General features: G+C 40.7%; 2 protein-coding genes across 11 annotated transcripts in view; one reads left to right on the top strand and one right to left on the bottom strand.

The window, feature by feature from the left end:
• The window catches only part of ccdc177 (coiled-coil domain containing 177), a 166,728-nt gene that overhangs the window by 99,792 nt on the left and 54,042 nt on the right, over positions 1-12,894 (top strand). For 3 of the 4 annotated variants that reach the window (XM_040041387.1, XM_040041388.1, XM_040041391.1), the window contains one exon: positions 4,210-4,364. In XM_040041387.1, the coding sequence (XP_039897321.1) occupies positions 4,233-4,364 (132 nt within the window). In that variant the 5' untranslated portion in view covers positions 4,210-4,232. Of the gene's footprint in view, positions 1-12; positions 31-4,209; positions 4,365-12,894 lie in introns of those variants that run through there. The other variant, XM_040041390.1, reaches the window with a different exon arrangement.
• smoc1 (SPARC related modular calcium binding 1) overlaps positions 1-12,894 on the bottom strand; it is a 57,111-nt gene that overhangs the window by 5,608 nt on the left and 38,609 nt on the right. For 5 of the 7 annotated variants that reach the window (XM_040041413.1, XM_040041415.1, XM_040041418.1 and 2 more), the window contains 5 exons: positions 11,639-11,831; positions 9,806-9,888; positions 7,220-7,325; positions 6,164-6,408; positions 5,415-5,448 (listed from right to left, as the gene is read on the bottom strand). In XM_040041413.1, the coding sequence (XP_039897347.1) occupies positions 5,415-5,448; positions 6,164-6,408; positions 7,220-7,325; positions 9,806-9,888; positions 11,639-11,831 (661 nt within the window). Of the gene's footprint in view, positions 1-5,394; positions 5,449-6,163; positions 6,409-7,219; positions 7,326-9,805; positions 9,889-11,638; positions 11,832-12,894 lie in introns of all 7 variants that reach the window. The other 2 variants (XM_040041414.1, XM_040041416.1) reach the window with 1 other exon arrangement.

The following is a 12,894-nucleotide window of genomic DNA, read 5'->3' as shown; positions in this document are numbered from 1 at the left end:
TGTCTGCTCTCCATCTTTTTGTTTTTTAAGGTAATTAAACTACACGAGTAATATGTACTGACTCAAAATGTTATCTAGAACGGTAACATCAAATTTCCTGCAATTATGTTAAAGCCAAGCAAAATCTGTAAAGTTGTACTGTTTTGCAGTTGCATGGGACAGTGAACTGAACTGCGCATGCTGCTCACTCATCAATCAGATGTGTGGGTGTATATGTTCAGGGGCAAAAAGGGAGTAGAAGAGAAAGATAAAGAAGGAAAGAAAGAAGAACAGGCCTGGGAGAAAAGCAGATGGGTCAAGAGCTTAGATTGCTTGCAGATGGCTGTCAGAATAGAGCTGAGGTCCTCCTGTTAGAGCTCAGGCTGTGTTTCAAGCCGTGTGCCTGGGTGTTCACTTTTATTTGCAAGCATTTCTATGCTGAGTTAAGTTTGGTTTAAATTTAGTGCATTAATAATGAAATTGTATTTCTGTATATAGGTAAATTCTTTCTTTCTGCATATTTTCTGTGCAGTGTTTGCTTGTATGTGTAGACTTTACTGGCCTGCATGAGGTGTTCAAAAGAGCAGCCTGGGGGTAGGGAGCTGCAGGTGCAATATCTGTCAATAAGCTGGATTTCATTTTTAGCTACGAAAAAGAAGCCCAGCTGATTTCACTCTAGAGGCTTCTGTAGTCTCAGATGATACATTTACAAGCAATAACTCAGTTCAGACTTTAATGCATCACAATCCTTCCACTGTCCTATAAATCAGCAGTTACATTCCACATGAGCGATCCAGCGATGGATGTTTTCATCTATACTATAACTGTACAAAATAAAATAATCTTGCCACGAGTCTGTTTAATCTAAGTGACTACTGTTTGCAGTTTTAGCTTTGACGCTTTTATGTAAATAAATATTGCTTTAGGTCCTGTATGTGACCAAAACAGAATGAATCATCTTACCCAGGTCGTAAAAAATAGTTTCTGTGCTTGAAACAGAAATACCAAAAATCTCTACTGCCTCTTTGCATGGAAGCAATGAGGTTAACGTGATCCCTTGTCAAAAGATAATTTTGATTTCCATTTTTAGTATTTTATATTTGGCACCATGTCTCTGTTCTGGGACTCCCCCACCCTTCCATGTGCATACAGCCAGTTGGAGAGAACAGCAATACCCCAGCACAGAACAGGGCATATACCAGTGACAACAGATATGACTGATTAAGTCAGGCACACCATGTAAAAGAGGTGTTAGGGTATAGCGGGTTTCAAAGGTGCTTGCAGATGTGCAACAACTGTGGACAGTTGCATGTCCAGCTAAGAAATCAGCTATTGTTGGCTGGTAACAAGATCAGATGATCTTCTGGGATTGAAGTTCAGCTTGGCCTTTTTGCCAAGCCTTCAAGAGACTGAGTTCTTAATTAAAGGTTCTGGATATTGGTTTGGTTGACACATCTCAGCAACATCACCTGAAACTTGAGGACAATCCCTCTGGACTGGCAGACCAGAGTGGCGGTAACCCTTTTTAAGAGGGGGGACCAGAACATGTTCTCTAATTTCAGAGGGTTCCCACTTCTCACCCACCCCAGCAAGGTCTATGACAATGTTCTAGAGAGGAAAATCCATCTGTTAGTAAAAGCTCATATTCAGGAGGAAACATGGTGGTTTGCAATACTGGACCAGCTCTTTACTCTCTCAGAAAGAATGGAAGTTTGCCCAATGAGTCTGCATGTTGTTTGTGAACTTGGACAAGGCATTCGACTGCATCTGTTGGAACATCCTTTGGGTGGTGTTCCAGGAGTGCAGGTTGACTGGCCAGTAGCTGCAGTTCATTCAGTCCCTGTACAGTGGTAGCGAGAGCTTTATCACCGATTCCTTATAACTTTAATGGATGGAATTTCTAGGTGGAGCCAAGTGTTGGAGGATCTCTGCTCTGGTAGCCATCTGCAAACCACTTCTTTGCAGATTATGTGGTTCTCCTGGTCTCATCAACCAGCGACCTTCAACTTGCACTAGGATGGTTTGCCGCTAATTATGTAGTGGTAGGATATGAATCAGGGTGTCCAAGTTTCAGAGTATTGTTCTTATTCAGAAAAGGGTGGAGTGTTAACTCCAGGTCATCGACAAGCTATTCCTTAAGTCAAGGAGTTTAAGTATCTTGGGGTCTTGAGTTCACGAGTGTGGGGAGAGTAAAGTGGGAGAATGATGGCAGATTGGCGTGGTATCTGTAGTGAGGCGGACACTATTGGCTTGAAGACGGAGCTGAGGGTGAAGCTGTCAGTTTACTGGTTAGTCTATGTTCCTACCTTTACGGCCATGGCCATGAGCTCTGGCTAGTAACCAAAAGAATGAGATTGCAGGTGCAAGCAACAACAATGAGCTTCCTCATGAGTTGTTGGTCTCTCCATAAGGGACCTCTGTGATTCAGGTTGGCTCACAGCGGTGCTGCTACATCTCCACATTGAAAAAGAAGCCAAGTAAAGCCTCCTGGATGTTTCCTGGATGTTGAGTAAGACAAGGTGGCCTGGGAGAGGGAGGTCTAGGTGTAACTATTGCCGTGACCCAAACCTGGATAAGTGAGGATGGATGAATGAATGGATGGTTTTTCAGACCTAAAATGAAGTATTTGGCTAAAGTTTGGCCTTTCTCACATTAATGGATTTTTAAGTGGTAGTATTCGTTGTCATAAATCCTTTACCTTGGCAACACTAGTGGCATGTTCTACCTGTTGAGGCAGGTCCACAATATTTCCTAAGAGCTTTTTCCACTGAAGTCATGCTGTTCCTCTTTAGCTCAGATAAATGTCTCTGTTGTGAGAAGCTGAGCGACGGTTGTGCTGATGAATTGGCTTTGCAATTACGAGGCTCCAGAGGAGCGAATGGTCCTCTCCCTCCTCTCTTCCCAGTCACTAAGGACACTGTCTGTGCCATTAACAACACAAAGCTCTCCAGCCTCTCCCTGGACACCTTGGCCCCACTTCTGATAAAGAGCTGAAAGCAGATCCTGTCTAGCAGTGAATTGCCTGGCCTCACCTGGGACTGACCAATAAAGCCACTTGGCTCAAGAGCTGGGAATCATGGTATACCTGTGCATAATGGCAGCAGGGGGGAAATCACTTTGCTAAGACGAGAGATACACTGGCTTGAGTTTACTTTCAGTTAGGTAAAAACAGCCCATTGAATGACTTTTGTAGCAAATTCCTGAAGCTAATGATATAAAGAAGTAATGCTTTCCTGTCTCTGATGACCTCTTTAACATCAGCCCAGAATCCAGAAAGTCAAGCTGATGTCACTGTAATTAAAACACAAGTGGTGTTGGCTCTGAGGGGGCAGGAGTTCTCTAATGGCCCTGCATCCCCAGTGCCAAGGCTGCTCAATAATGCCCTCTTTTCATTCCTGCCAGACGTAGCCAGAACAAACAGGAGAAGAAGACAGGAAAGCACTAAGGGAGACAAGAGGAAGAGAGGAGTTTGACAGAAAACAGAAAAAGCATAATTCTGTGTGCTAGACTGTCTCATCTGTTTTTGTTACTCGTCTCGTCTACATAACAGCACTGAATTATTTATTTGCCTCTGCCAGGTGAAATAAGTTTATGAATACCTCCAGTGATGAGCTCATTAGTTTCCTTCCTAATCTCTGCTTAAAAGACTAAAAAAAACATATTTATATGACCACAGACTTATTTTTAATTAAAGGATTATAATTAACGTAGATGGCATAAAAAAAGAAATCCTATTGGTTTTACTTCTGTAAACAAAATGAAAATAAATCCTTCAGGTTTTGAAACCACCTTCCATCACATTTCCATCATGTGATTCACACTGGAGTGACTTCAGTTTGCTGTCAATCTGACAATACATGACGTTCTGCATGATGTACAAACCATCACATTTAAAACTTGTTGATTAGCCTGTTTGTTTTAAGTGTTGTTATAGCAAAAATGAGCAAATCCTCATTCACAAAGCTCGTGCTATTCTTGACAGCAGGTGATGCATACTGCAAACTAAGGCCTCTGTAGTCACTCTCACTAGATCCTCAACATCCTTTAACTGTGTATGACCCTGTGAGGTGTTTGTGAGCACTCATACATGCACAAGGCCATGTGTTTGCACTTACTGTAAAATGTGTTTACGTATTTCTAAATGGAATTAAGCCTTTCGGGGGGGAAAAAAGAACTTTGTTAACCTTGCTCAACTTGTTTAACAGTGAAACATTCTTGTGTTTTGTTCAGGAGTTATCTGAGCTTCCAGACCTATGGCTTACCAGTTGACTGACTGTAAAAAGAGATTACAGAGAATACGATCATTGGCCTTGGCTTCATCTGTAATGACGTTTCCACTGTCTTCAGAGGATGGATGCCACTCTTTTCAGGAAATATCTCCCAAGGTATTTAGATATTTTTCCTTTGCTTTTGCCAACATGTCAGGAGGGAGAAACCTCATACAGATGAGCTCTACTCTTCCTCAAATGCTTGAAATCCTTCAGCAAAAAGCACACACTGTAAACGGTAAATATATCAAGGAAGAACCCGATGACGATCCGGAGGACAGTGCCTGATAAGATTTAAGGGCTGACAAAGGCAGCTTCACTTAAACCACTTAGGCCATTAGGAACAGCTAGGCATACCTGAACACAATGGCTGTCTCTTAGTCAAGACAGTGAACAATGCCATATGTTCTTACAGGCTCTAGCTTCTTTCTGCAGGTTCTCTCCCTCTTCTTTTCTTTATTTCATACTTCACTTTCTCCACAATCATCAGCAGCTTATAGTGCCTGAGTGGCAGCATTAGGAGCCATATAAAGCTGTCAGGCCATTTACCTCCAGCTCTTAAGCATGAAGGTGATGGATTCAGTGACTGTAGTGAAACAGCTAGACGAGCCTCCTCTGCTCCAGCAGAGGGAGGCTGTTTATCCTGGCAGCCATGCCCGGGGTCCAAGAACCCTGACGTTATGCCCGCTCAGAGCCACTGTTCTGCAGACACCGGAGGGCAGAGCCAGGGTAAACACATGACCTCAGTGTTATGTGGCGTTGAATAGGGCTGGCGGTTAGACTCAGCAGCACCAGTGGGATCAATCACCACTCACTGAGGGGAATCCCGTTAGAGTGATCAAGAGGAGAAGAAGACAGGAAGATGGAAAAGAGCAGCGAGACGGACTAAAAGGTCGATTGATGAGTTGGTCATAATTTATTTGTTGTTGCTGTGACTTACAAAAAAAATGTAATTAACTAGTGGGCCAAAGTAATTGTGTGTTGATAACAAATCACAAAGGGAATAGCATGCACTAGTACTAGTTTTAAATACGCCAGACTGTCACATTGCACATGTACGAATATGTGTTAATGGATTATACAACAAGCCAACTACAGCTCCTGAAGCAAGAAGCAGAGTTAGTGAAAGCGTATTAGTTTGCCTTACTGAACAAATTTGTCCCTTGCCTTGTCCCTTGGTTGCCACTTGTTGTTGAGCTACCTGCAAAAAAAAGAAACTGTGATTAAACCTAATGGGAGTGGATGTCTTCTTTTTTGGTTTGTTGGGTCTTTTTTTTGGTCACACAGCAAATGTTATATTTTAAGTGCTTAAGGTAATTTGGCTATTAATGGATATTAATGCTTAAAATATAATTTCTTAATATTCAACACCAAGTAAAATTCTACTCTCCACAAATATTTGAACTGCAGCTGCTCTGAGAATCGTCGTTGTTGTTAGGCTTGTTTGACATATGCTAATAGTCTCTATTAGGAGCAAACTTGTTATTAGTACTTCAGTTTTCCTGCCCAGACTGTGTGTGTCTAGGATTGGTTAATGCATCAGTCTTGTCTAAATATTCATTAGTGGGTGCTGAGTGCATTAGCCTTCTTTGGACTGCGAACTGATTCAACTGTTTGTCACTTGCAGTACAGTTACTTCATCTTTTACTTAAAATTACTGTCTTACTGTGACTGACTTCACATTTTTAAGCTATGAAACCATAATTATGTTTATTAAACTATGTAACAATAATGAAATATTAACAACAGACTAAAGCCATAAAAGAGTTGCAGATGAGCTCCTAATGCCAACTGGCATCTCTGTCCAGTTGCTGAAGGAGGCCAGCCATGGTCTTACTGCATGGTTGTGCTGGCACAGCGCACTCAGTCATTTTGATTTCCTAGTTTTCTCCTCAGCTTCCTTCTTCCTCTCTTACCCTCCTTGCTGACGCCCAGGCAGCCTTTCAGCTCCTGCAGGGAAATGGCTTTGTCCTTATTCAGATCACAGTAGTCGGTGAACTTTCGGGCACATTTCTTGGGTTTGGCTTTCTTCTTCAAGTACTTCTTGAAAGGCTTTAGTTCCTTCTTGTTGATGTCTTGACTACCATTGTTATCCAGCTGGGCAAAGTACCAGTGCACCACCCTCTCTTCTAAAGTGTGACTGGGGTCAGGCTCCACAAACCTGAGTAGATACAACAGGCAACAGAAACTGAAAAAGAAAATCTGATGGAAACTCTTCAAAAAGTAATGTGAGGGCAGAATTACTTTTGGGACATTCACCACATCAATAGCCACAACTTGGTCAAATTTACTGTTAAATTACAGTAAAGTACTAGCAGAGAAGTTTCCAGGACTGGGCTCACATTTTGCAGTGTCTACAGTAATCCACAGCTTCTTACTATTAACAAAAATGATGTACTGTCTGGTTGCTGTTTTACAGTTATAATTATTTTAATGTTTCTATTGTACATTCTATAAAAAGTTTATTAGTACAAAATATAACAGGATGTCCTCATCCGTGTACCCTGAATTTAATTTCTGGTCTTTGAATTATGGCAAGATAACAACTTTGATGCACTTTCTCTACTTTTTACTTCTCAAAAGTCCATTAAAAGAAATGCTTCTGTATTCAGCATTTTAACAACCACCCTGAAGATAAAAGCTGGCAGAAAAACACAGAACACTTATCACCAAAGAAAACTATAATGTGTTATGCCAGAAAAATGTAAAGTAGATAACAGTTGATATTTCCTTAAAGGCATTTACAGTATTTAACTATATGGACACTGTTATTCCAAAATATCATTCAGCTCCATCATACATACATCTTTAGCACCAATGCATAGTAACTCCTGAAGTCTAGTGTCCAGATTTTCACATTGTGTGTCATAGAAATACTCTGCGTTTGCAATTCATTAAACCAAAAGGAAACTATGTTTTCCACGAACAATCAGCCAATATGTCAGTCTTCTGTGGTATGTGACACTACTTACCTCCCACCACCAGAGGGGGCTGGTGAGTTTATGGCTTGCACCATGTCTGTGGTGAGGGCATCTAACAAGCTTGTAATGAATTCCACTTTCTTGTCCTCAGGGCAGCCTGGTGCAAATAAAAGACAAAAATACACCAAAATTACCTACCACAACTAATTTGAGCCATTAGGCCGCAATGAAGAGCCTCTAAACCTTCAACACCAGTGAACCACTGTGACAGATGTCAAATAGAAAACGTGTGTTACACCGTCAAAGCAAACCTTATATAGAGCTTAGTGACCAAGTAAATCTGTTAAAAGTGACCAGGTGAAAAACATGAACATATGAATGTATGCTTTAACAGAGGTGAAATACATTGTTTGGCTGTTTTGTTAGACTTCAAAAACACAGAGCTGAGGCACATGGGTGAGGTGGGGCAGAAGTGTGCTGTGATGAGAGAGCTTTCTTGAGCAGAGCAGACCTGTTAACTTTTATGGCACAATTTTGAACACCTTGGGTAGCTCTTTTTAATTGCCCAGATGTATTTTAAAAGCACACAAAACTCGTGCAAAATTTTCCCTCCTAATTGTGTCTCTTAAAGGGAAACTTCAAACGCAGCTGCACTGTAAACTAATCTTCCTATTCTGCCTTTTTTTTTCAGTCTCTTCTTTTTTTCTCTCGAGCTCTCTCTGTAGATCCCCTCCTCCCCCTTTCTCTGAGGATTTGTGGCCTCCTCGTCCTCTGCACCATTCACGTCTTTTCTTTCCTTTTGTGTTAGCTCAGGACGGTCTGTGGGAGGCGGGTTGATGCCCCGCCAGGTGAATCCAATTAGCATTTCCTACAGCATGACAAGCTTGAAGAATCTCTACCTCGCTGTGCTTTAATCCAAGTGTTAAATTGGGGTGTTATGAAGCGCAAACTGTTATGTTGTATGTAGCTTATGAGGCAAGGTGGTTCAGGATGTCTGCCAGCATAAAAGAAGCTGCGGGCACATGAAAGCTGCCACAAACATGATTGTTGCAGGTGTAAACATAAAGGAGGGCATTTACCCTTGAGAGACTCCAAATGAGACACTCCCCCCTCTCAACACTTAAAATGAAGTTAAATACTGGTGGGTGTTGAACAATATATGCAGCAATACTGGTATATCTTGACAGGCCAGCTGATAAAGTCAGGCTTTACCTACAGAGCAGACACTGTAAATACTGCATTGGTGGCATATGTATGTGGATGTGTTCAACCTTTCAATTTGAAGGCATTTGCTGATTCATGAAAAGTGTAATTTTGCTTTACTGTTTGGTGGACTTTACCATTATCACATTACAAATTGCATTGTCCTAAACAATTCTATTCAAAGTATAGCCACAGGCAACTAAGGCTTTACTTTACTACAGTTGAACTTAATGGATCTCATCCTTTGGTCTCAGAGGAAGAGCTGTTATATGCTCAAAAGGACAGAGGCAATATTGTCACTATGTGTAGTTGGTGAGGCTGAACCTGTAGCCAAATGCTGTTAAGCCTCACCTCTTAAGCATTCTTTTTTCACCATTGCCTTGATGTGACAGCCATGAAATATCATGCTTTGTTGTGGCGGTTCAGAACATCCCTCTACAGTACATAAAAATATCTACACTCAGCTCCCTGCAGTATCCAACACCACCAGCAGCCCCCCCACATGCCTTGCCACCACACCCCACAACACTAACACCTTCCATAAAACATACCACACATCTGCTGCACAGTCAGGAGTATGCTTGACTCTGTAAACTCACCAGATGGGGAATTAAACAAGAGTTACAATGCAGCCTTAAATGATGGGGAAACAGAGGGGCAACAAAAGTAAGTGAGCAGTAACAAGGGCAAAGGAGTATGAGCCTATGTTACGACCTCTGGCTCAGGGGGCAGTCTGAGTCATGCATACTTAAAACTTTCCAGGTTACATTCTTTAACATGGATTTAAAAGCAGAATTCATGTGGATTATTATGTAGGACCTGGGCTTTTTTTTTTTTTTTTTTTTTTGCAACAGCCACAAACAGGTATACATTGACAAACCACATCTGTGTATATATACTATTTTTCAGTTGTTATTTGCTTATATCATTCATCTAAATAGCTATAAAGAGTTTTTTTCCATTATATTTTGGTATAAGTTTCTCTGTTTTGGCAATATTGACTTTAAAAGTTCTCTTGAGTATGACGCGCCTTCCTTGTGGTGCTCAAAGTGCCAAAAAATAAATTTAAAAAACTTAAGCAGCAATCTCTCTTTCCAGCAAAGAGACATTGTTGTGAACAGATTCATGTAAAAATCATTTTCTTTCTACCAAACCACACTTGCCAATCCCTTCATGCTACAGAAGGGATTGGCAAGGACATGACAAGCAGCCAGTCCCGGTGAGAGGGTGTAAACATTGATGCTTTCCTCCTCAGCTAAGCTGTGTTGTTGGCTACAAGCTAGTGTTTTGATATTAAAGTCCACTGACAGTTATTATTTGGAAAGCAAGTTTAATCTCTAAAGCAGCTATAAAAATTCTACAAGATAATAAATGGAAAGTTTCTGTACTCCCACACCCAAATTGGATTGAACTGCAGTGAAAAAGTGAAGTGACCTTGCAGTTCTCTGCCTTGGAATGCTTCTTCTGTGTCCGTGACTCGAGATCGTGCAGCTCCATCGCACTCAGGCGTCTGGTACCTGTTACAAAGAGGCAAGCACATGGCTGCATTAGATAGAAGCCGAAGAGGAAAAGCGTAAATCTGTCTTAGCAAAGTGTGAAAAATTGGAGACATCAAAGGAGTTGATTTCGAAAGATCTGAACAGCTAGAGAAGGAAAAAAAAATCATGACCTGAAACTAAAACCGAACCGAACTAAACAAAAAAACCACCACAATCCAATTAGTCTTCCATGATCTCATTTGCAACATGTAACAAATGATTCAAATTCTGACTTCTTCAAATTACAACCTCTTGCTCTCTTGTCTTTGATCTGTATGCTCTCCCTTCATCTCAGTTGACTGTGATTAACCTTTCTTTATAGCTTGATAAATAAATTGGATTTGAAGTGCACAGAGCTTTTTTTTTTTTTTTTTTTTTTTTTCTTTCAAAGCCATAACAAACTGTTCAGCATTACGCGTGGCATGACTCGTTTTCTCCTGGCTATTATATCAGTGGTTCGTGAATACGATGGAAAATGGAGCACATGTGTTTGATTTGTCTTTTTTTTTTTTTTTTAAGCAAAAGCAAGTTATCAACTCTATATTTTTTTTACACAGTCTGCACAGCCACTGATCCAAGATGGGGATATCTGATGGATGACTCTGCACATTGGTGTTTGGAGAAGAGAAACTGGGATGTATGACATGAGTTCTAGTCCAAGTGTATTTTTATGTGAAGGAATAATCACCTCAGGGTTTTCATAAAAGAGCTCTGAAATGCAGATCAGAATTTGCTCTGTCTAAAGTTTCCTGTTGTGCAAGTGATTTATCCTAGGGTGTCAAAAAATAAATAAATATGCCTTCTGGTATCTTATTGATTTGAAACTAAACTTGAGTTATTGTCTATTCAAACAGAAGACCATAGCTTCAAATTTGAAAAATGTCTTTACTTCAGCTTGTAAAGCATTAAGCCTTTTGGAGAGAGAGAATGACTATTCCTTTTCAGGAACAAAATCAGTTCATTTCTTCACCAGTGCATGCTTATAGTCCACGCTTTGTCTTTGTCTCGCCACTTGTTTGAAGTTGTAATATTCATCTTCTGATTACAAATCACGAAAACATTTTACAGAAACAAAACATGAGCAGTGAACAATCATTTTTTTCGAACGTGTTTTTAATTCAGAGATCCCCCAACATGAAGCTCGTGCACAAAAAATACTGTGCTTTCCTCAAAGCAATGTAAACAGTAGCAACTGCACTAAAAACAAAGTCATTCCAGAAACAGAGTGTTTATAGCTAGCTAACCGAAATTCACATAATCTTGGAACTAATTGCTTTGGCAAGTGAACTGGCAAGAGAGCTTGGATCCAAAACTTTCTGGATAATATAACTGACCAGTCTGTCAGTGGGTCCACCACTTTAGTCTGACTTATAGCAAAAAGGTGTGTTATTCTTGAGCTTTTCCTTTGTTGATCCAAGTGAATTATTTTGGGGGATTGATTGCCTCAAATTTTGGAACCAATATGTGCTTTTCAGGAATGGATTCCTAGATTGGTGATTATGACTCCATAATCATTCATTCTCAGATGCCCTCAAATTAACTACCGTAGAGCACTCTTGTTTAAAATTAGACAGATTATTGTTTTTAACACATTTCAGTAGTCCTGTTATTAGCATGTCAGTTATTCATATGATGGCAGACAGACATACATATCAAATCATTTAAAAACATCTGTAACTACTATAATAAATGATATTGTTTCTTTACGTGATTTTTCTGATAATCTTACCTGGTAGAGGTTCCAGGAATGGGGCGTCCCGTGTCCACCAGAACACACCAACAGTAGCCTGTGGACTGGTGGCACTGGACGGCCTTGTAAAGGCCTCCAGGCCCACAGTCGGGGATGAAAATGGCCTCACGAGGATTCTGCAGAGCCTCTTCCAGAGCACTCTGTCTCTCCTGGTCACAAGAGGGAACTTTCTCTAAAAGTATTAGAAACACACTCAGTACAGGAAAATAACACATTTGGGAAACCAAATACAGACAGCACATATACAAAAAATTACTACTACTAAATTAAAATGTGAAATATGTGAAACAGGGTTCTGGAAGTGTTCACTGCAAACCAGATGTTGGCCCCTGGTAACATTTTATGTGGCCTGTGAGCACAAAAAGGGAAAAAATCCATTAATGTGCATTTTATTCAGGACATAAATGACAATTAACAACATAAAGCCTTATGTCCTGACCAGGCAATTTATAAATACAAACCAAAAGTTTTAATGTGGGCATTTTCCAGTGAGACTCAGTCATGCACTGGCTGTACAAAGAATCAGTCACACAGGGCCTAGAGACCTGTAACCATTTCGTAACTACCGGTCATGAGGAAAATTTGTATTCTCCAACAGGTTGCAAATGGTTGCTGAGAGTTACTATGAAATTGATTGCTGTTCTGTTAACTCAGGTCTAGAAACGAGTCGGTGATTCCCACGGTAATCATCAGTCACTAAGGAAAAGTGTGTACTCCATGAGCAGTTGGCAAGGGGCTGCTAGAGGCTGCTGGAGGTCACTAACAGGTTGCTGTGGTCATTTGTAGTTTGGATGGAAAATGCTGACTTGTCTGCAAATATTCAACTTTTACTTTGAAGTGTGTTTCGGGTTTGCATTGCACTTTTTCCAAGTTTCACTACACCTTCAAGAATAAATGACATGTGTTTCAAGAGAAGTCAACATCGTCCATGCAAACTATAAGCAACCACAACAATTGTAAAGCCAGCAACCTCAAGCAATAACTTACCTACCAGTCGCAGACACACTTTTTTTTCGCAGCCTGTGGTTATCAGGGTGTCACTGACAGGTTCCCTTGGAGACTCAGACCTGAATCAATGCCATTTTCACATGTGTGGTGACATATGTTGGGTGAGTGCGCCCTGCCCCTTTCTTGAATTCAGCTGCCATCCGGTTCTCCTGAGAATCAGCCACCTGACAGTATAAAAGCTAGGGAAGAGCTGCTTGGTCAGTATGCGTTAGGACCAGCCTTGAGAG

This window comes from Simochromis diagramma, unplaced genomic scaffold, assembly GCF_900408965.1.
Source record: "Simochromis diagramma unplaced genomic scaffold, fSimDia1.1 OVJJ01000304.1, whole genome shotgun sequence".
In the NCBI taxonomy this organism is placed as follows: Eukaryota; Metazoa; Chordata; class Actinopteri; order Cichliformes; family Cichlidae; genus Simochromis; species Simochromis diagramma.
The sequence above is the reverse complement of the archived record's forward strand: the minus strand, read 5'-3'. Positions and strand labels throughout refer to the sequence as shown.